A 21052-nucleotide genomic window follows, 5' to 3' on the forward strand; every position below is an offset into this window, starting at 1 on the left:
GGTTATTAAATATGTTGCTGGCTTGAAATTGACCACAGTGGCACCTGGTCACCTGGACAGCCAGCTGTAGACCAATAAAGTGAGCAAGTGCTACCAGTCAGAGCTTTTCTTCCATGGAGAGCTCTTTTTTGAATATTTGCCTACATACCCCACTGGGTGGATAAAAAAGGATGGGAGCATAAAGTCCCGGGACAAGGTTGTACCATGAGCTGTGAATGATTGGGAAGAAAACTGTCCTCCAAAAAGAGGTGCTAAAAATATAAATGTGACTGCCATTATTGGGACTGTAATGACAATGTGGGTTCTGTTATCCCAAGGGTCTTTTAAAGCTCAGTTAGATAGGGTTCCTCTAAACCACAGATTGCCAAACTACAGCCCATTGGCCAAATCTGGTCTGCTGTTTTTATTAAAACAAAGTTTATTGAAATACTACTGCATCCACTTAACATAATGTCTATTGGCTACATTTGCACTGTGGCTACATTTACAGAAGTTGAATATTTGTGAAAGAGACCTTATGGCTCACAGTGTCTAATATATTTTCTATTTGGCTCTTTACAGAAAAGTTTTCTGACCCCTAAGCTACACCAAATATCATTCATGTACATGTATGATACTCCGATTTTTCAAAATGCTTTACCTACCTTTTCTGTTTTGTCTTCATAACATGTGTGTGCGCGTGTGTGTACGTGTGCACATATGCATGTGTTTAGGACCCTGAAAATCCACAAATGTGTATCTTATTAGAACAAAGAAGAGAAACTTTGATGTGTCTCATCCTCACTGTCTTAAGAGAATAGCTCTGTGTAATTTTTTTCTGTCTCCTGCATCCCAGACCAATTTTCTGTCAGCGCATTCGGCCAGGGATGAGGCGGCAAGGCTGGAAGAGCGCAGGGGTGTAATTGAATTTCACGTGGTTGGCAATTCTCTGAACCAGAAACCAAACAAGAAGATCCTGATGTGGCTGGTCGGCCTACAGAACGTGTTCTCCCATCAGCTGCCTCGAATGCCAAAAGAGTATATCACACGGCTCGTCTTTGACCCGTAAGTGGGGCTGTACTCTTTCTTCTTCCTTATTTCCTTTTTAAATGAAAGGGGAACTGTTCAGAGAGTGAAAATCAGCCATAGCCACCCACTGAATCTTGCTACCTCCTGTCCTGCTGAGGATGCAAAACTACATCAAGCTAATTTTCATGTCTAAAAGCAGTAAGCTTAGTTTTTCAACAATTTATAAATTTTCTTGTTAATAATAATGACACTTTATACTTTAAGTTGTTGCTGACTATCTTGTGCTTTATGTATTATAGTGATGAGAGCATATAAACACTAAGAAGATGTCTCACTTTTTTCATAGTCAAAACATTCTTGGTTTTGGTATCTTAACTCGGTACTATGGTTGCCCAGGGATATAAGACAGATTAACTTTGAAAGTCCATTAAAAAAAAACACAAATGAAAAACAAAAAAAACCCCCTAAACTTCTTTAATTGAATGTATTTTAACATATATAGCCCAATAGCATATGTAAACTGTGATTCATGCATGTGAAAATTCAGAGTGACACATTAGACAGATGGTCTGAGAGAATTCCATAATGTAGGGTTTGGCAAATTGTACATATGGATTTTGTATTCTTTTCTATAATGTTTCTGTAATGTTTTTGAGTAAGACTAAATTCTTTAGGGAATGCCACGTTTGACCATGACTTTGCCCTGACTGCCATCTGTGGGACCTTTGGCATTGAGTATACCACTTCCAGAGCACCTCCACACATACTCTGTTCTCCATGTGTGTAAGCCTTAGACATTTCTTAGGTGACTAGTATTTTGTTCTGATGGGAGCCCTGATGGAGATTTGTGCAGGCAAAGCTTGCTCTAAAAAGTCCAGGTAAAAGTATAATCTAGCAAGATAGTGGCTAGAGAAAGGAAGTTTCCATGAAACTCAAGACATACCCCCTCATTCTTAGTTGCTTAGTAAGGAACACCCCCAAAAGTGTATTTATGTAATGAAGTGTATTTATGTGATGAATAGGTAAAACTTTGACATAATCTTATTCTTTCAGGAAGCACAAAACCCTCGCTCTAATTAAAGATGGCCGTGTTATTGGTGGTATCTGTTTCCGTATGTTCCCATCCCAAGGATTCACAGAGATTGTTTTCTGTGCTGTAACATCAAATGAGCAAGTCAAGGTAAGGGTAACCCAAGGTCTCAGAAGAAAAGCATAAGGGTAACCCAAGGTCTCAGAAGAAAAGCAGAATGTGGGGCTTCTCACTAAAGCTGCAGAGCTTAGAAGATCTCTCTGTGCCATGTACAGAGAAGGTTCAAAGTGGAGTTCAGGACTTTCTAAGAAGAGTCCTCTCATGCAAGTGTATGTGTACATGTGTGAGGAGAGTAAATGGTTCCATGTACCAACAAGTAGGGTTGTGCCAAGGCTTTGTTGGAGCTTGGGACAAGGTACAGGGACACCTTACAACCCACTATGCAACTCAGGTGTAGTCTATAGCAAATGAAGGGATGTTTGAAAATAAATCTCAGTGCTCACTGCTAATTTACACACACACACACACACACACACACACACACCTGCTACACTGAACCACCAGAAAGGATATGGTTGATGTAGATTAGGCACCTTACACATCAGAAAGATTTCTTATGACCCTTTAGGGACAAGGCCTAAAGAAATTCTCTAAGGGAAGTCATGAAAAATTTATAAATAATTTTTAGAAGTATTCATGTAGGGCTTGGAATGTGTTACAGTTTTTTGTTTGGGTTCCCCCCCCCCAAGTTACTAATATACTTTCCGAATTGTCCTTGGCATAGGTCCCCTCCTCCCTGGGAACTGTGGCTCTGTTTTATTGGTATGTCAGTTGGTATCACAGCCTGGTTGGAAGAAACTAAACTCCCAGCTGGCAGAAAGAGCTGTCATCTAGACTTTGTCATGTTCTACTCTGCTGCTCTTAGAAAAAGGGAACCAGAAAATGTGTCCTTAGAAAATTATTCATCTAATATTTTGGGGGTCCTAAAAATATCATGCAAAAATATGGTAGGTAGTGGAAAGGTAAGCAGCTCAGGATTAGATGGCTGCTGAGAAAAATAATTGGAAAGCCCTAACGCAATGTCATTCAATAGAAATATAATGTCATCTACAAACATGTGCTTTTAAATTTGTAGCAGCTACATTAAAAAAAAAAAGCAAGTGGAAACAGGTGAGATAAATTTTTAAAATTTACTTTATTTTACCTATTATATCCGACGTATTGCAATTATAACAGGTATTCAATGTCACGAAGGATTATTGAGACCTCTGTTTTGTACTGAGCCTTTGACATGAAGTGTGCATTTTACACTTACAGCACATCTCAATTTGGACTAGCCGCATCTCAAGTGCTCAAAAGGCACATGTGGCCTGTAGCTCCTGTATTGTGCAGGTCTAAGGACAATGTTGACTTCTTCAGCTTCAAAGCAGCAATGGCATTTATAAAAACCAAAACTAAGTCACTAGAAGGAATCATTCTCCGCTTGAGGGCTACAGCCAATGCTGTGTTGCTTTGCTTTCATTAATAACTTACTCTCTGGTCATAGTGCCAGTTGTAGATGCTGTGATGTATTTATTCTCACAAAGCACAAGTGGAGCTTTTTGTCTTTCACTTCTCGCACTATAGGCAGCAGAGGGCAAGTGCAATTCAGCAGTCTTGTGTTCATCATTCTGACTGGGGAAGGTGAAGATCCAAATTTGCTTGAAACCAATCTCTGGCTCTTTTTCAAGGAATTCTGACAATATGTCTTTAGATGGTGCTGTTGCTGTGTTTATCTTTCTTTTCCCCCCTAGCCAAAGTGAGAAACGTTCAGATGTTTGCCAGTGTCCAGAGTATAGGACCTTACTTAAAGGAAAATTTTGTTTGACTTTTCATAGGGAGAACACCTGGAAAATATGTGCTTGGTTTGTAATTTCAGAAAAAGATTGCATAATTTTTGTTTCAAAGATAGCTACACAAAATGCCTTGTTTGGAAAGGTTGGTTAAGGTTGACTTGGACACTTTTAGGGATACCAGAGGGAATCTGAAGTTATTTAATATGAATTGGATATTTTGTCTTCATACTTCCCAGAAGGGCAATTTATTTTTTTTCCCAAACCATGTAATTTTCTGGAGACTTGAAAGAAGGTGGCCAAACATCACAAACTCAGTAGAAAGAACTAGAAAAAAAATCACTTCTTGTAAGTGACTTGAAACTGTAGTTTTTAGAAAATGATTAGTCTTTCAGAACTAAACAGAATAGATGAGTTTGATGGAAGTTGTGTGTGCGTGTGTGCGTGTGTGTGCGTGTGTGTGTGTTATAATGTTAATCTGCCATTTAGTAGAAATAGAAATTGGAGAAATGGTTCTTCCATTAATTTCCTGGTCTTTTCACTGTCCTGTGTCATTAGTTAATGATTGATGAACAACTCCTGAAACGTAGCACTGCCTGGGTGCTTGTAGTCTAAGATAAATATAACTGAGCTTCGCCAGCTCATCAGCACTGGACAACAGGAATTAAACTAGATGGGTCCCAGTGGCAGTAGCACCTATTGCTGGGAACAACAAATTCACAAGTAAAGGTTTTCAATGTTTATTTACTATTTAAAAAATCTTGGTGAAATAGTACTTTAAAATTTGTATCTGGTCATTTTGGAGAATCAAGCGTATGTACAAATTTATGTAAATGCTTTAATAGTTGTGTTTGAGTTTATCTTGCTCAAAGCACATGCAAGAGAATAACATGTGAGAATTTACTTGAAGCTCCTCGCCTGGTTTTATTTATTTATTTATTTTGGTGGCATTTTGGAGAATCAAGCGTATGTACAAATTTATGTAAATGCTTTAATAGTTGTGTTTGAGTTTATCTTGCTCAAAGCACATGCAAGAGAGTAACATGTGAGAATTTACTTGAAGCTCCTCGCCTGGTTTTATTTATTTATTTATTTTGGTGGCTGGCTGGTATGGGCTCACCTGGTTTTAGAATACTGTATCTTGTCATCTAAAAACTATTTGGATTTGATATTTGTGCAACTTTAAAATTACATAGCTAATACTTGTTTACCATAATGAATATTTAAGTAAACACTGAGGTTATCACATGAATTTGGAAAAGAATCTTTTTGGTGGCAGTTAAGAATAAAGGTGTGCAAACAAGGAAATAGTTCTGAGGTTAAAATCTAAACATTTGCTTGTAATAGCTTTATGTTGCCAGCGCTTCTCTAACCGAGGAGATATTTAAGCTACACTCCTGCCAGTCACAGTGCTAGATACAGAGGAGGTTCGAGTTAAATATACACAATCCATGCTCACAAGCAACTTGGAATCTGGAAAATTTCTCTGAAGAGATGACAAATTAGTGGACCCTGATGAGAAATATCTTATGTAAGTTTTGAGAAGCTATTTACCAAAGGAACCATCATCGCTGTTCTCGAGTAAAATTAATTAGATTGTGGGTGAAGGGGAGGAAATTTGTAGTTCTGTTAACTCCTGAAAAGATGGTGCATAGAACAAAATCCTAGCTTTCTTGCATCAACCACATCTATGTTAAAGTCTTTCATCAGAAGACACATTTCTTATTAATTTCTAGGCATTACTTTTCTTATGCTTATGCACATCTCTCCAACTAACCAACCCTTCCCTTTCCTCCAATTTTTAAAAATTTTTCGTTTAGAGTATTTTTCAATTACATAAGTCACACACAAATACATTTTCAGATAAAGCAAAATGGGAATTTCCCCTCCCCTCCACCATCCCGTTATTGTCAGCCTGGCATACATCCTTCCAGCTATTTTTCTATTGATTTATATATGTTGGAATGAGTGACTATGTTTTGTTGTTGTTTATGTAAATGGAATTTATACTGTATGTATTGCCTTACTTTTTTTTTTTTAAAAAACTTAACATTGTATCTTAGAGATGTTTCAACTTTATGCATAAATATGGTTATTTAAATTTATATTTATGTCAATTAAATTAAATTTAAAATTCAGTTCCTCAGTCACTTGAGTACTCAATAGCCACATATGACTAATGGCTACCATATTGGGTAGCATGAATAAAGAATATTTTCATCGTTGCAGAAATTTCTATTAATGCTAATATAGAACTATTTTATTCTTTTTATATAGTATTTCATAATGCAGTTGCACCATAATTTATGTAATCATTTCCCGATTGAAGACATCTATGTTTATTTCCTGTAATTTTCTATCACCAACAATACTCGATTTGGAAATGTTTTTCTGGACACTGAGAAGCAGAATTGCTGTATGAATGAATATGGCTGGTCCGAATTTAAAAATTTATTTCCAGATTGCCCTCTCAGTTGGTTTGCCAACGTATACTTTCACCTGTGCTATTGGAGAGTATCATTTCCTCCACTCCTTCCTGACATTGGGCACCATCAACCTTAAAAATATTTGCATGCATTTGAGTGAAATATTGCATTTTATGATGGAGTACTCTGATTTCTATTACTTTTATATTTATTGGTAATATGTATTGCTTGTTCCTATGTTTGACAATTTTTCTTTTAGGCTCTCTCTATTTTGTATTGATTATATAGAAGATATTTATGTATTCTTGATATTAAATGATTGTAACATATGTTGCAACAATACCCTCCTAACTTGTCATTTGTCTTACGTTTATGGTATCTTAAATTACTTATGGTCTCTTGAAGAAGTGTTAAAATTTGAAGTAGTCTACTTAATAATCAGTCTTTTCTTTCATGCTTTTGCATTTTATGTTTTCTTTAAGAAGGCTTTTTGCACTCCTAGGTTATATACCCACTTTTCCTATCTTTTTATATTACTTCTGTAAAGTTCATTTTACCTTACATTTGTTCATTTAATTTATTTTTGTTTCTTTTCTTTTCTAAATTTTTATTTATGTATTTATTTATTTATTTATTTTTACAGTTAGATTTACAATTGATCTCCATCCCTTGTTTTTTTCATTTCATAAGCTCTATTAAGGCCTAATTGAAGCATCTTCTTTTTCTTCTATCCACCCCTTTAATTATCTTCTGAGCCTTTTCGCTAGAGTAAGTACAAAGACATCACTGTACCAATGCTACACAATAGAAATATAATGCAAGCCTCAGGTGCAAGTCACATATATAGTTTTAAAATTTTTAGTAGCCATATTAAAAAAAGTAAAAAGAAACAAGTGAAGTTAATTTTGATTTTTTTAACCTAGTAGTACAAAATATTGTCATATCAACATGTAATAAGTACAAAATATTAATAATGAGAATTTTTTTTTCCTGGTGTGTTTTGTACTTCTATCACATTTCAATTTGGACTGGACACATTTCAGTTGCTCAATAGCCACATGAGGCTAGTGGCTACCATACTGAACAGTTTAGCTCTATACTGTCATTATGTGTTTATATGTTTATCTTCCCCATTTTACTATCATCTTCTCAAGGAGAGAGATACAGGTTGAGCGTACCTAATCTATAACTTTAAAATGCTCCAAAATTTGGAACTTTTTGAGTGCCTACATCATGCTCAAAGGATGCATCATGCTCATAGGAGCTTTTTTTTTTTCAAATTTTTGGATTAAGGATGGCCAACATGTTACGTACCTGCAAATATTCCAATATCCAAAATATTTGAAATCTGAAACTCTTCTGGTCCCAAGCATTTCAAATAAGGCTTATTCAACCTGTATTTCATTTGTCTTTTTATCCAAGTTTTATTCCAACTCATGGTGTTTCAGTATTTGATATGTTTGAGAAAAGCTAAAATGGCCTTAAGGGTAACATCGATGGAAGAATTATTTCCAGAAGAGGGAGATGATGATGCTATTCTCCTATTTACTGGACAGACCATCCCCTGATTGTTGTTATGCTTTGCCCTTACATACATGCTTTAGAAAGGCATCATAATGTTGGAGAAAGCCTTGAAAAAAAGGATTAGATTGATAAATGGTCTTCCAGTCATGCCATATGATTGTCCCTTGATGATGCTTGGCTTGGACTTGAGAGGTAGGGATGGATATGAGTGAAAGACTAAATACTTCAAGGGCTTGAAAAGCTAGCTGTTAAAAGCAGGAATGAGTCTTTGTAACTCTAGAAATAGAACTAAGGGAGAAATGAGTAGAAATAACAAGGGGCCAGATCTTGGGTGACCATGAGGAAGAACTTTCCAATCATATAATGGTTGAAAATGAATTGGTCTGTCTCAGGACCAAGTGATCACCTGCATTTGGAGGTATTGTAGCAGATTACCTATTCATGACAGATGGCAAAAGATTTCTGGCCTCACATGGGATAGGGAGTTAGACTAAATAACTTTTAAAAGTCCTCCTGCCCTTAAATTACTATGATTCCATGAGATCATACCTGTGAACATATTTGAATTCTTCAGAAAAATGTGTCACCAAATTCTAGAATATTTGTGTGAAGATAGTTGTGTCTGGATGCTTGGATTTACTTTAATTTCTTTTTATGAGCTTCTGAAACAATCGCATTAAATTTATAGATTTTTCTCTAAGCTCTGTATGTCACTGAACACTGGTACTTCCCTATTTTTTTTTTTCTTCATATTTTGATTACTAATTCATTCAACATTGTTCACTGTCTTTAGTTACTTCCTAATGTTTGCTGGCTGGATCAGAGATTCTGGGCTTCTCAGACCTTGCTTGTAAGGGTCTGATAGTACCAAGTTGAGAATCATATGTGTGTGATGGTACGATTCTTTAGAAGGTTGCTGATTTGTGGTATACAGCAAACACTGGGATTAGTAAATATTCTAGTGAAGATTAGCACTTTTCATTTACATGGCTCTTTTCATCTCATATTCTCAAATAATTTAAAGATAAGCAGGAATTCAGAATCAACATTTACTCAGACACTTTCAGGATTAAACTAACAGTTTGTAGCCTTGGTATTTTATTTTCAAAGAACCCCAAGCTTGTTTTCAAATGATGATTTTATCTCAAATTGGCAATTTTCAATTTTTTGGTTTTGTGGCTCATTTGCAAAGTAGACATGCAAGAAAGGGTGTTAATATCGTATTTCCTTTAGCAAAGGCCCTGGTTGGTATAATATATCAAAGTACAAACTTCTAAATTTGTCAACATTTTCTGGTGAACTTATGGGACAATTTTTCCTCTAGAACCTAATATATTTGTCCGTTTACTAACTTCCACACAGGGCTATGGAACGCATCTCATGAATCATTTGAAAGAATATCATATAAAACACGATATCCTGAACTTTCTCACATATGCAGATGAATATGCAATTGGATACTTCAAGAAACAGGTAGGTTTCTCACTGTGCAGCACTGTTCTGTCATTTCTTAATGTGCAGTCAGGTGGCCTTCATCCAAATAAGTTCCCCCCTCCCCCATATGCTCTACTTAGAGGTACACATGTTTATTTTGTAAGCCTATGCCAGAAATAAGCTTCATACTGATTTAAAGAGTGTTTCTGGGACATTGTAAGTACTAAATAACTTTGTTGAGGGAATAAATGAATGTCATCTATAAGTGAAGTATAATAATGCATCCTGACATTCTAAGATATGGTATCCCCAGACTAAGGAGAAATTCCCAGTCCTGGGTGGGTAGAGTTCTGCATAAATGAGAAGAATGGATTCAGTCTCTGGAAGCCGTCCATTTATGACAGCAGAGCAGTCCTGAAGTTTACAAAGGACTACAAACCATCCTGGTTCTGCAGCACTTGGCAGGCTAGGAGCTTGGCTGCCGTCTCTGTACTTTCTTATCAGAAGATTACAGCTCAGCTCTTTGCAGATTATTCTTTGGCTGCATATTATTTCAATAATAATTTAGAATTCCTAAACATTTTTCGTTTGCTTTTCTGGCCACAAAAATAATGTATAGTCATTGTAGAAATTTTGGAAAATGTAGTGAAGCACAAAGAAGAAAAATTGCTTGTAATTCTACCATCCAGAGAAATTTACTGTTCATGCTTTGATATGTACCTTACTAATATTTTTTCTGTGCGAATGTATATATAATTATAAAAATTGGCTCATACTGTGTATATAATTTAGTTACGTGCCTTTTTCACTTAATGTTCTGATTATTTTTAAATATAATTTTTGATGGTTTACTGGGATTTTGTTGTATAAATAGAAAACTATTTAACCAATACCACATCTTTGGATATTTGGGTGTTTCTTATATGTAAGTATACATGTGTGCATGTGTGTACATGTGCTTGCGTGTGTGTATGTGTGCATGTGTGTGTTTTGCCCTCATTGATGGTAATGTGCTTAGAATAAATGTGTAGAAGTAGAGTTGCTTCCAGACATTTTTAAGGCTTTTGTTATATATTGCCAAACAGTGTAACAATTTCTGTTCTTATCTGCAATATATAATGGGACTCAGGAAAATAATTGATTATTAAAAAAAACCTTTTTACCCCTTTCCCAGGTAAAAAATTGTATGTTTGAATTTATTTGGTCATTATGAGGTTTCACTTATTTTTTCATGTTTATCAACCCTTTGTATTTCTTCTTTTTTTTGGATTGCCAATTCATCGTATTTTGCCTCTTTTTCTATTAACATATTTAGTTTTACATCAATTTATGAGAACTATTTGTATATAAATGTTAATGGTTTATATTTGTTTCAACATTCCTTATAGTTTTTATTAATCTACAGAATTTTAAAGATTTTACTACATAAAATCTATTAACATTAAAAAAAATATGTCCATATATGATTAGAAAGCTTTTCTTGCTCTGATGGCAGATAATTAATCTCGTCTTTATTTTCACATTCTTTGGGATGTGCTTGTGACCTTTATGATAAAACTCACTTAAAAGAACTCAATGGGATTGTTTTGCTGGGAGCTTGAATGTCAGCTGTTCTAGGCTGTAACTATATTGCAAAGCACGAAATCTCAGCCATGGTTCTTAAATAACTTGGCAATTGTCCTCTTTGAGGATGATGGCAATAATTGCTTGGAAAATAAGTTTTTGCTGAAAGGCCAGGCAGGAAACTGCTGGTCATAGTTCTGATATCCAACTAATTTAACTGAAATAGACACTTTAAGGAAGATTATATTTATATTAAAAATATATTATTTTTAATTTTGAATATATACCCTGTATCACTCTGTTATTATAGCTTAAAATATGTAAATGAGTATATTGCAGAGCATTAATGTCACTGAAATAACCACACATTGTGACGGTCTGGAAGTTATTTGCCTGCAAGGAAGGGGTTTCAGTTCCTCAATAGCAAGGTTGTAATTGCTTCTTTTTTTTTTTTTTTTAAGATGACTGGTAAGGGGATCTTAACCCTTGACTTGGTGTTGTCAGCACCACACTCTCCAAAGCGAGCCACGGGCCGGCCCTGTAACTGCTACATTTTTTACAAACTTTTCTTTCAAGATGGATATCAATGTTAGTTATTGATTTGTTGAGAATCCTGGGGATCCTCTCCCCACTTTGGGGGCAATTTATATCAGTTATGTTTATTAGGTAATTCAATGCAAAATTAAACCTAATTTTTCCTTAATACCCATTTCGGTTTCAAACTTGTTTGTTTGTTTACTAGTTTATTATAAAGCATTTAAACTTTTTAATATTATTTGTGTTTCATTGGGGTTATTTTTTTTTAATGTTGTCTTGGTTTATATTTGATTTTTGATGTTTTTGAACTTCATGTGTGATTTTTCAAGTGAATCCTATTCAGAATAATACAATGAGAACTTGAAAGAAGCATGTTTTGGTTCCTCGCACAGTGCCTGGTACATTGTTCGCATTTGATAAATATTTGTTGCAGTGTTCATATGAATGAATTTATTTCCTTTGCAGGGTTTCTCCAAAGAAATTAAAATACCTAAAACCAAATATGTTGGTTACATCAAGGATTATGAAGGAGCCACTTTAATGGGATGTGAGCTAAATCCACGAATCCCATATACAGAATTTTCTGTCATCATTAAAAAGCAGAAGGAGGTGAGCAGGTGGTCGACTCATGTTCCTTCCATCCCGGCCAGCTGAGTGAGAGTGGGCTGCATTTCACTGGGTTTGGTGTGTACAGGTTGACTGGATTTCATAATCTCAGTTAGCTATGGTTCTTCTAGATTTCTTTTTTCAAGGTATCCTTGATCTGTCACCTCTGTAGGTCACCATTGCTAAGAGATCAGTAGTTGTTAAATTGATGTAAAATGCAAAATGTGTAAAGTACTGGTGACACATTTTAACTTCTCCTTCAAAACCTTTACGTTCTGGCCTCAGTGATTCTTCCCAGTTCTATCTCTTTGCCTTCATCTCCACACTCTTCTCCTAAGGCCATTATTACCAGTGCTTTAGTCCTCTTGTTTGGTGTCTTCATCCATTGCCCACCCCCTTTGCCCAACACGCAAGCAAATCAAACCATTTCAGCCCGTGCTGCAGCTCTTCCTTTGAACTTCTCTAGCACTGGTTTGCTTCACCTATTTGAATTTCAGTTATTCATCTTACATAGACATTATCTTAGTGTGTATTAATCTCTCCTTTTACACGGTGGGTTCTGAAGGCTCACATTTCTAGGTGTTAAGTGATTTGTTATCTGATGTTGAGATGACATCTTTTATGCAAATGAGCTAAAAGACAGGCAGTAAAGGGAAAGGTTGATAGATCTGATTATGCAGTAATTTTAAATTACTCTAAGGCAGGAAAAAAAAAAAAGAACCCTTTAAAAAGAGGATTGGGAAGTACACAAAGGCCATTTGTTAAACGAACAAACTTTGTGTGTTGAGCCAAGGATCGCCTCCTCGCTCTCCCAAGTTTTTTGGAGTTCAGGAACTGGAAGTTTGCACCAGTGTCATCTCACATCATTTCCACTTGATGCTTCTGTTATCCATTCTAGTGCATGGTTCTATCACAGATAACTGAAGAAGACATCTGTCTTAAGTCCATCTTTGTTTAATGGTTTCTACTAATGTCTTTAATCCCAGTACTTAGTTATTTGTCAGGCATTACCAACATAACAGCCATAAAGCTGCTTTCACAGTGTCTGGTGCATAGTAATTATCCATTAAGTATTTTCGTTTTACTTAAAGTGGCTCAAATTTGTTCTTATGCCTCCCGTGGAAGTGAGCAAAAGGCATTTTTCCCCCCTAAATTAGAAAATAAAAAGCAACTTTTGTTGCTTCTTGGCCAAAGATGTCAGCCTAAGAGAGAATTCCAAATAGAGCACTTGGAAGAGTTAATAAAGCACAGCAGCTCCTCTCTCTCCCTGTCTGTCTCTGAAGAGCTGGCTTTCCTCATTGTTCTCTTTGGGGCTTAATGAGCAGCTCTGGATTCAGCAGCACATTGTTCTGCATTAGAGGCTGCTGGCCAACTAAAGCCGTCACCGTGCTGTCAGCTACCCTTTCCTCGTTCCTCCTCTTGGCAGCATCAATTCACCCCCATGGTGTCAGCTGGGAGCAGGATTCCCTTGGCAGAGTCTGCAACCTCAACTGTACATGATCTGTTGGCCCTTCTTACTAAAGAGGAAAGCCAGAAACACTGAGCTATTTTAGATGGCTAGCAAAGCAGTGAACTTTTTAGAAGTTGACTCCCCCTTCTTTTTTCTCCTCTCCTCTTGGATCCCTTCTCTCTCCCCACTTACCCCCTTCCCTGCCTCCAGTCTTCTCTCACATAGACCATAGCATGGATCGTGGAGGTTTGGAGCTGTTAACCTAGTTCTTTTAAAAGAGCTCCGAAGTTTTCATATAAAATAACATATTTGGATTCACATACTATCTTCTTCCACAGAATTCAAATAATTGTTATAAGTATCATTTATTCCAACCAACTGTGAAAAACTTCTTGAGGAAAGTAGGGACTAATGGTGGTAGCAAACAAACTGTAAATATATTGAGGACTTTTCTAGCCCCTAAAAGCATATAAGAACAGAGTAAGCTGTAGTTGTCATTAGTGGAGATGGAAGGAGAAGACTAGTGCAGTTGGACAGGTGGACCAGAGAGTGGAGAGTTAACTACTTTGTGAGTGTTGGGAGGGTGGGATCTGCAGGGGCCTAGTGTCATCTGAGATGGCTTCATGAGAGATTTGCTTTGAACTGGAAAGCCTGGTAATGGAATCAGCATGAGCACAGGCTCAGGGTCCAATGTAAGTAGATTCGTGGGCATATGAATAGGTAGGATCACGCGTATGTGGGTGATGAAAGGCTCTATTTGAGAAAGTGTGAATAGGCTATGTGCAAGCAGGATTGGGTGTATATGTGCCTGTGTATGTATGTGTGTATGTGTGTGTGTGTGCAGGTGTGTGCAGGTAGGCTGGGGGTAGAGGGCGGATAATTCTTAGATCTTAATCCACATGTGAGACTACAAAGGACTGGGTTTGGAGGAGCCAGAGGGCAAATCAGTGTACTCTTTTTTGTAAGGAAACTTGCTAAAACTTGGTGACGTGTTAGAGATGGGGACACCTCCTCAAATTTTGTTTTGGGATGCTGTAAAACTGACAGCAATATTTCATAGGACTGAGGCATGGGTTTAAGGAGAGGAAGATGAGGACATACTTTCATTTGAAGGCATTCATTTTGAGATCGTGGTGGGGAGTTGAAGCAAAGACATTTTCTAGGGAGGAAGATAAGACACTTGAACACAAGTAAAATGTCTCCTTTATCCAAATTGATCCTTGTGGGCACAGAGAGGTTAGGAAGCCTTTCATTCTTATTAACAGTCAGTTTTCAGGAGTCCACAGTCTTCAAATGCTTCATGAGGTTGTGGAAGCCACCTGGTAGTTCATTACATTTGAGAACCCCTTGGTAATGAGAGGAAAACTTTTCAAATTGAAACATAGTCCTCAATATATTTTATGAAGGTATTCATTGAAGATATTGCACATGGGATTCATTTTAAAAAACACTTGGAGTTATAAATAAGTGAAGGGAGAGCCTCCATCTTGCTCGGCCCTTTCCAAAGTGGTGGCCAGTAGCCACATGTGGCCACTGAGTACATGATACGTGGCTAATCAAAATTGAGAAGTGTTGTAAGTATAAAATCCTCCGATTCTGAAGACAGTATGGGTAAAGGAATGTAAAATATCTGATCATTTTTTCCTGTTGATTATATATTACAATGATACTTTGGATCTACTGGATTAAATAAAATATATAATTAAAATCATTTTCACCTTTTTCCTTTTTCCTTTTTAAAAAATATGGCTACTAGAAAATTTTAAATTACATGAGTGGCTTGCATTATATTTCTATTTGACAGTACTGATCTAGATTTTTCAAGATTATGCTTTTGCCATCCTGTTCATTTTATGAAGTTCTTTATTTAACTATTAGGATAACATATTCATGCTGCAGGATTTACCAGCCATGTGTTTGAAATCATGCAGTGAGGAACTAGAATTTTTTGCTTTCCTTTGTGAATTCAGTTCGTGACTTCTACTGTTTTGTTTTTTTCTTTTCCAAGGGAAAACTATCTTGGAAATAGTTACCCCAGTACATTAGGAATTATTTAGCAAAACAAACGTTTCTCAGAATTCCCTGAATCAGCCCTGGTGGCTCAGGTCATGGTTGTATTATTTTAGCAGATGATACTTTAGAGCTGCTTTTTTGATGCAAGCAGCATAGGTTGGGGCTCAAGCTTTGAAAAGTTTAAATAATAGCTAAAGCTCGGCTATGACTATTCAAGGATTTTGGGACTTTCTGAGGCCTGTTCATCTCTCTTCCAGTCTGAAGGGAACAGTTTCTGGTTATGTGATGTGAAGAGGTCTGTGGCTTGACTGCATAGTGAATGCTCAGGGCTGCTTTCCTGTAATTCCGGCAGTGGCTCCTCCGAGAAGCAGGGCAAAATAATTGGCTCTTATGTTAAAGATGACAAGTGGCCTGTTCATCTCTCTTCCAGTCTGAAGGGAACAGTTTCTGGTTATGTGATGTGAAGAGGTCTGTCGCTTGACTGCATAGTGAATGCTCAGGGCTGCTTTCCTGTAATTCTGGCAGTGGCTCCTCCGAGAAGCAGGGCAAAATAATTGGCTCTTATGTTAAAGATGACAAGTGGGCCCTAGGGGCAGTGTGTGCTCTCAACATATTGGCTTTTCTGGATGGCAGGGACAAATCATTCAAAGATGGTTGTGTGACTGTCACTAAATGGGCATGGTATAGTAGAATGTTTTTATTTCTTACCTGTTAAATAGCATTCACCCTTTTGTCCCATTTTGTTTCATTAAAAAGACTATCTTTTATTAGGAAAACATTTCCTTAGGTTGACTGACTTGAACTCTATCCATAGACTTCTTTCACTAAACACATTTTCTTCCTGTGCTTTACAGATAATTAAAAAGCTGATAGAAAGAAAACAGGCCCAGATTCGGAAAGTCTACCCTGGACTTTCATGTTTTAAAGACGGAGTTCGACAGATTCCTATAGAAAGCATCCCTGGAATTAGTATGTATAGACCTCCTTTTAAAAGCAAAATCTTTTGGTAATGCCATGAGTTGTGTTTGAAACAATTTCCAGAGTGCAGTAATTTGAAAAGCTTTATTGTCCTGCCTGAATCCTTTTGTGTTATTTTTAGTCTTTTAGGAAGGTGGCAAATGCTTTCCATTTATGTCTTTTCTCTACCTTCCAACTCAAACAAACCAAGGAGAGCTTAGATACCCCCTTGTTTTAGCCATTAATATCCAGCATTTATTAAGAGCATGCCAGTTGTAACACAGTGCTAGGAACTACCCATATATGACCTTGAAGGTAGGGGAATTCTGATTTTACAAATGGGGAAATTGAGTCTCAGGATGGTTACATCATTTAACGTTAAATGGCACATACCCAGTAACTGTCAGAATTTTGAAACAGCCTAATTCTGATCTCCAAACATCCTGCCGTCTGTACCATGTCTCATTGCAATCATGGTTGCAACCTGCAGAGATCTGTGCTTGGCTAAATCAGTTTTCCCACACTTCTAAAACAGGTTTTTTGCCATGTGTGTTGGAAATCATAAAATTGTTTCAAGTTCCATATTTTGCAGTAGTTTTCTTAAGGATTCTTTTCTGTGAGTATGTTAGAGATGAATTGTGTTGGGTTAAACCATATATAACATAGCTGTTTTTGTAATTCAAAAGCTATTGAATATGATTTGGCAATTTTATTTGGTTCAAATCTGGGTTCTTCTAGTATATTAAAGATTTAATAAACAAAACAAAATCAAACAAACTAAAATTCTCCAGAAAAAATAAGATGTTTGGGTAAAATATATCATTTCATTATATCTATCCTCTAGCAGATCCTTTATTGCTAAATACAGAAACCCTTCTTTCCTATATTATCCCTTTTAATGGCATAATAGCTACCATATCATGGAATGCCTACTTGTGCTAGGCATTCTTCTATGTTTTTTTACACACATCAACTAATCTCAAAAGGGATAACATCACCTGATTTTTAGAGGTCTGTTTTGTAGATTGATAAACTAAGAGGCAAGAGGTTACGTAACTTATTTAGGGTAAATTAACTTTCAAGGGGAGAGCAGGAAATCAACTCCAGATCTATCAGCCACCAGGCTCTGTTTTCTATCTGCTACTTTAAACCATTTCGCATTATAAGCAGGGTTTTGGCCAAATAAAATAGATACCAGGACAGAGTTTGTTCTGACCTAAAATAACAACTTAACTTTTTCACAGGATGATTAGCAAAAAAATCGACCTACAGTTTAAAGTACATGTGTCCGAAGTATTGGACTTATTTTTTATGCTTTCTTCTGAAAGGTTAGAGTTCCTGTGTTGAAAAACAGTAACATATAGGGCAGGATTGTCAGTATTGGAAATGTTTCGTATTATTAGCTATATAAGGAAGTAACTAACTGCCGTTAATTTCAGTCTCTTCCCCCAAATAGAGTTTTACCGAGGCATGGCTGTAATTTATTATGCTTTTGATAAGTATTGACTGTATTATTCTCTTGACCAAAAGCAGTTCTCATTCAGTGTTTAATTTCATTGATGTATAGGAGAGACAGGCTGGAAACCGAATGGAAAAGAGAAAAAGTAAGTATGATGGGCAAGAGGATGTTAATTGAAGTGATTTTTTTTCTTTCCTAGCAACTAAGAGAAAAAGGGCAAATTAATTATAACCACTAATGCAACAGTGTGGGCTTCAATTTTCATAAAAAATTCTGGAATGGTTTCCTTTTTAGGTTTTTGTAAGAATGGTTTCAGTTTTAGGTTTTTGTGAGAATCGGCTGGCAGAAGTGTGAAAAACTAATGATTGCTCCTTGTCGTTTACTCTTCTCCTTTCAAGCAAAGAGCCCAAAGACCCTGACCAGCTCTACAGCACGCTCAAGAGCATCCTCCAGCAAGTGAAGGTGGGTGGCCTCTTCATTTGCCTCGTGCAAATATTTTGAAATGATTTCCCACATGGAATTTCCATATTAGATACCTTACTTTTTTCTTTACCCAAGAGCCATCAAAGCGCTTGGCCCTTCATGGAACCTGTGAAGAGAACAGAAGCTCCAGGATATTATGAAGTTATAAGGTTCCCCATGGGTAATGCCATTAACGTTTTCTAAGTATAGATTTAAAATTCTCTGGATGGCGGTGTGGGGGACAGATGGTTGCGGAGGTTGATTTGTACTCCTCTCTTGGAGGGTAGCAAGTGTGAGAAGGGGGGGTGGGATTCCATGTGCCCATGGGGGCAGGGGGCAGTGATGTCAGAGCAGAAAGATAAAGGAGAGGTGGGTGGCTGTGTTCGTTAGAGACTTTCTGCAGCTGTCTTCTAGAACCCGTATGGACTCAACAACAATAGCAGCAGAAGAAAGTCCAGGTGGGGAACTGCAGACAGTACTAGATAATGAAGTGGGCAGTTGGGATATAACCTTGTTTATAGGTTGCCTCTTGATATGGTTGAGTCTGTTTATCATAAATGGCTATTCCTTTTAAGAATTTTTGAAGGTAATACGAAAGAAGTTAGATTAAGCTGCTTGACTGCTGTACTTTCAGAGGGAGAAATTCTAGTTAATGCCAGTTCTTGATTTTCCATGTTCTTGCTGGGTAGTTAGTGTCACTATGTATACTGTTCATTTTAAGTTTTGTCCCACATCCAAAGACAAACAAAAAGATACCTTCAGAAATGTAGAATTGTGGAATTTGCTGTACTATGCTAAAATGATTAATTGCATCAACTGAGAGCCCCCAGATTAAACCAGTTTGGCATTTTGCAGATGATAGACAACTAGCTGAAATGTTTTCTTTTCCATCAGTTGTGTGGCTGTTTTTTGGAGAAAGTCAAAGTCTTCTGTCCCTTTTCTTTCTTTCTTTTTTTTTTTTTCCTTTTTACTGACCAGTAACGGGATCACAACCCTCGGTGTCGCGCCCGTACCGGGGACCGGCAACAGGATCGCAACCCTCGGTGTTGCGCCCGCACCTCGCTCAGCCAGTGAGCGGGAACCGGTCTCCACATGGGATCCGAACCCTTGGTGGGAGTGCCGCCGCGCTCCCAAGCGGCACACTCTCCAGTGCGCCACCGGGCCAGCCCATGTCCCTTTTCTACTTGTAATCTATTCCAGGTGCCAAGAATGGTAAAATGTGAAAAGGAAGGATGAAAGTGATCCATTAGCTCCTTGATAACTGAGAGTTGTTTACAGGTGTTTTCTGTGGTGTTAATTTTCACATGAATTTTGTATATAGTTGTAGGAATGATTTAAGTAGCCTGTACTTTTTAAAGTGAACATACATCTATGTGCTTTTCTTTCCTTCTTTGCTCTGCCTCGCTACTATTTATTTTAGTACAAGAAAACCAAAAGGGAGGGTTGACTAAGTCTTATTTTCCACCAAGTGAAAAATATGTTAAAGACCTTTGTGTCCATTTCCAACCTTAAGTTAACTTATTTTTGCATCTTCACCCTCTGGACCATTTCAACCTCTTTTGTGAAACCCTCATGGGAATGTTTGAGTTTGGGGAGATAATTCTCTTTCAGCCCCTGTCCACATGCAGTGGTAGATCTAGCAAATTCCATCTGTCTTGGTCCAGCCTGAGAAGTGTGAGAGCTTCTCCAAGTGGATACCACCTGTATGCATAGCTGAGTGCCAGTGAGGGGAAAATTGACCCCTTTGAGCATGGCCAGTGATGGGCTGAGATGTATGCTAAACAAAGTTAATTACAACCATAAATAATGCTCTTTAATGGAGCAACAATTTTTTTCTTGGGGTACCTTTAGATGCTGAACAAAATATGTAGTCTTGCCCTTAAGATGGTCATTTATTTGAAGATAAGACTGAAAAATTAATAATTTTACATTTTTTTCTTATTGACTTCCTGGATTTTATAAAAACGTTTCTTCTCTTTCCCTCATGTCCTAAAAAAAAACTCTTTCTCTCATAAGGAGGGGATCTAACCTATTTCAGTTCTGGAGGTGCACACTGGATATTGTCTGAGTGGTCTGGCCCAAGCATGACTACTTACTACTTGTGGATTGCTAGTCAGGGTTTTCCTGTATGTCCAGAATTCCCACGTTGGGGCAGGGAGGAGAATGAAAATAGAATAATTTAACCGTATCTCCATATTTGGTACCACCAATATTTAGTCAGTTTTCTTTTTTTTTCTTTAATTGTATTTTTTACTTGTTTGTTTTTTTAAATTGTATTTTTGTTTGTTTGTTTTTGGTGGCTGGCCTGTATAGGGACCGAATCCTGGACCTTGGTGTTATCAGCACCATGCTCTAACCATCTGAGCTACCGGCCAACCTACCTTCTTTTTTTTAACTCATGTTATTTGGTCAATTGAAAGAATCCAAGAAGGCTAGGGAAAGAAAGATGTTCTCTACAGTTTTAAAACAGAAAGGAAATAAAGACAGGAAGGGTTTAGAATTGGTCAAAGTTATTCAGAAAGGTCCAAACACCTGTTTTAGTTCTTGCTTTGTTTCTGCTCCATTTTAGGTTCTCCCCATTTCTTCTTATCCCCTTTCTCCCAAAAAAAAAAAGTTTCAAAGCTTTTGGAGAAACTTCTTTGTATCAAGTTTCATTCTTTTTCCTCCTTACTTTTCTTCCTTCCTTCCTTCCTTCCTTCCTTCCTTCCTTCCTTCCTTCCTTCCTTCCTTCCTTCCTTCCTTCCTTCCTTC

General features: G+C 37.1%; 1 protein-coding gene across 1 annotated transcript in view; it reads left to right on the plus strand.

Annotated features, from left to right (window-relative positions):
- Nucleotides 1–21052, plus strand: part of KAT2B (K(lysine) acetyltransferase 2B) — a gene marked incomplete at its 5' end in the record, with an annotated part of 49832 nt that overhangs the window by 25913 nt on the left and 2867 nt on the right. The window contains 8 exons of the mRNA XM_008593521.1: nucleotides 836–1044; nucleotides 2062–2188; nucleotides 9183–9293; nucleotides 11820–11963; nucleotides 16278–16392; nucleotides 17948–17984; nucleotides 18238–18301; nucleotides 18398–18482. Coding sequence (XP_008591743.1) covers nucleotides 836–1044; nucleotides 2062–2188; nucleotides 9183–9293; nucleotides 11820–11963; nucleotides 16278–16392; nucleotides 17948–17984; nucleotides 18238–18301; nucleotides 18398–18482 — 892 coding nt within the window. The remainder of the gene's footprint in view (nucleotides 1–835; nucleotides 1045–2061; nucleotides 2189–9182; nucleotides 9294–11819; nucleotides 11964–16277; nucleotides 16393–17947; nucleotides 17985–18237; nucleotides 18302–18397; nucleotides 18483–21052) is intronic.

Source organism: Galeopterus variegatus, unplaced genomic scaffold, assembly GCF_000696425.1.
Source record: "Galeopterus variegatus unplaced genomic scaffold, G_variegatus-3.0.2 Scaffold9303, whole genome shotgun sequence".
Taxonomy (NCBI): Eukaryota; Metazoa; Chordata; class Mammalia; order Dermoptera; family Cynocephalidae; genus Galeopterus; species Galeopterus variegatus.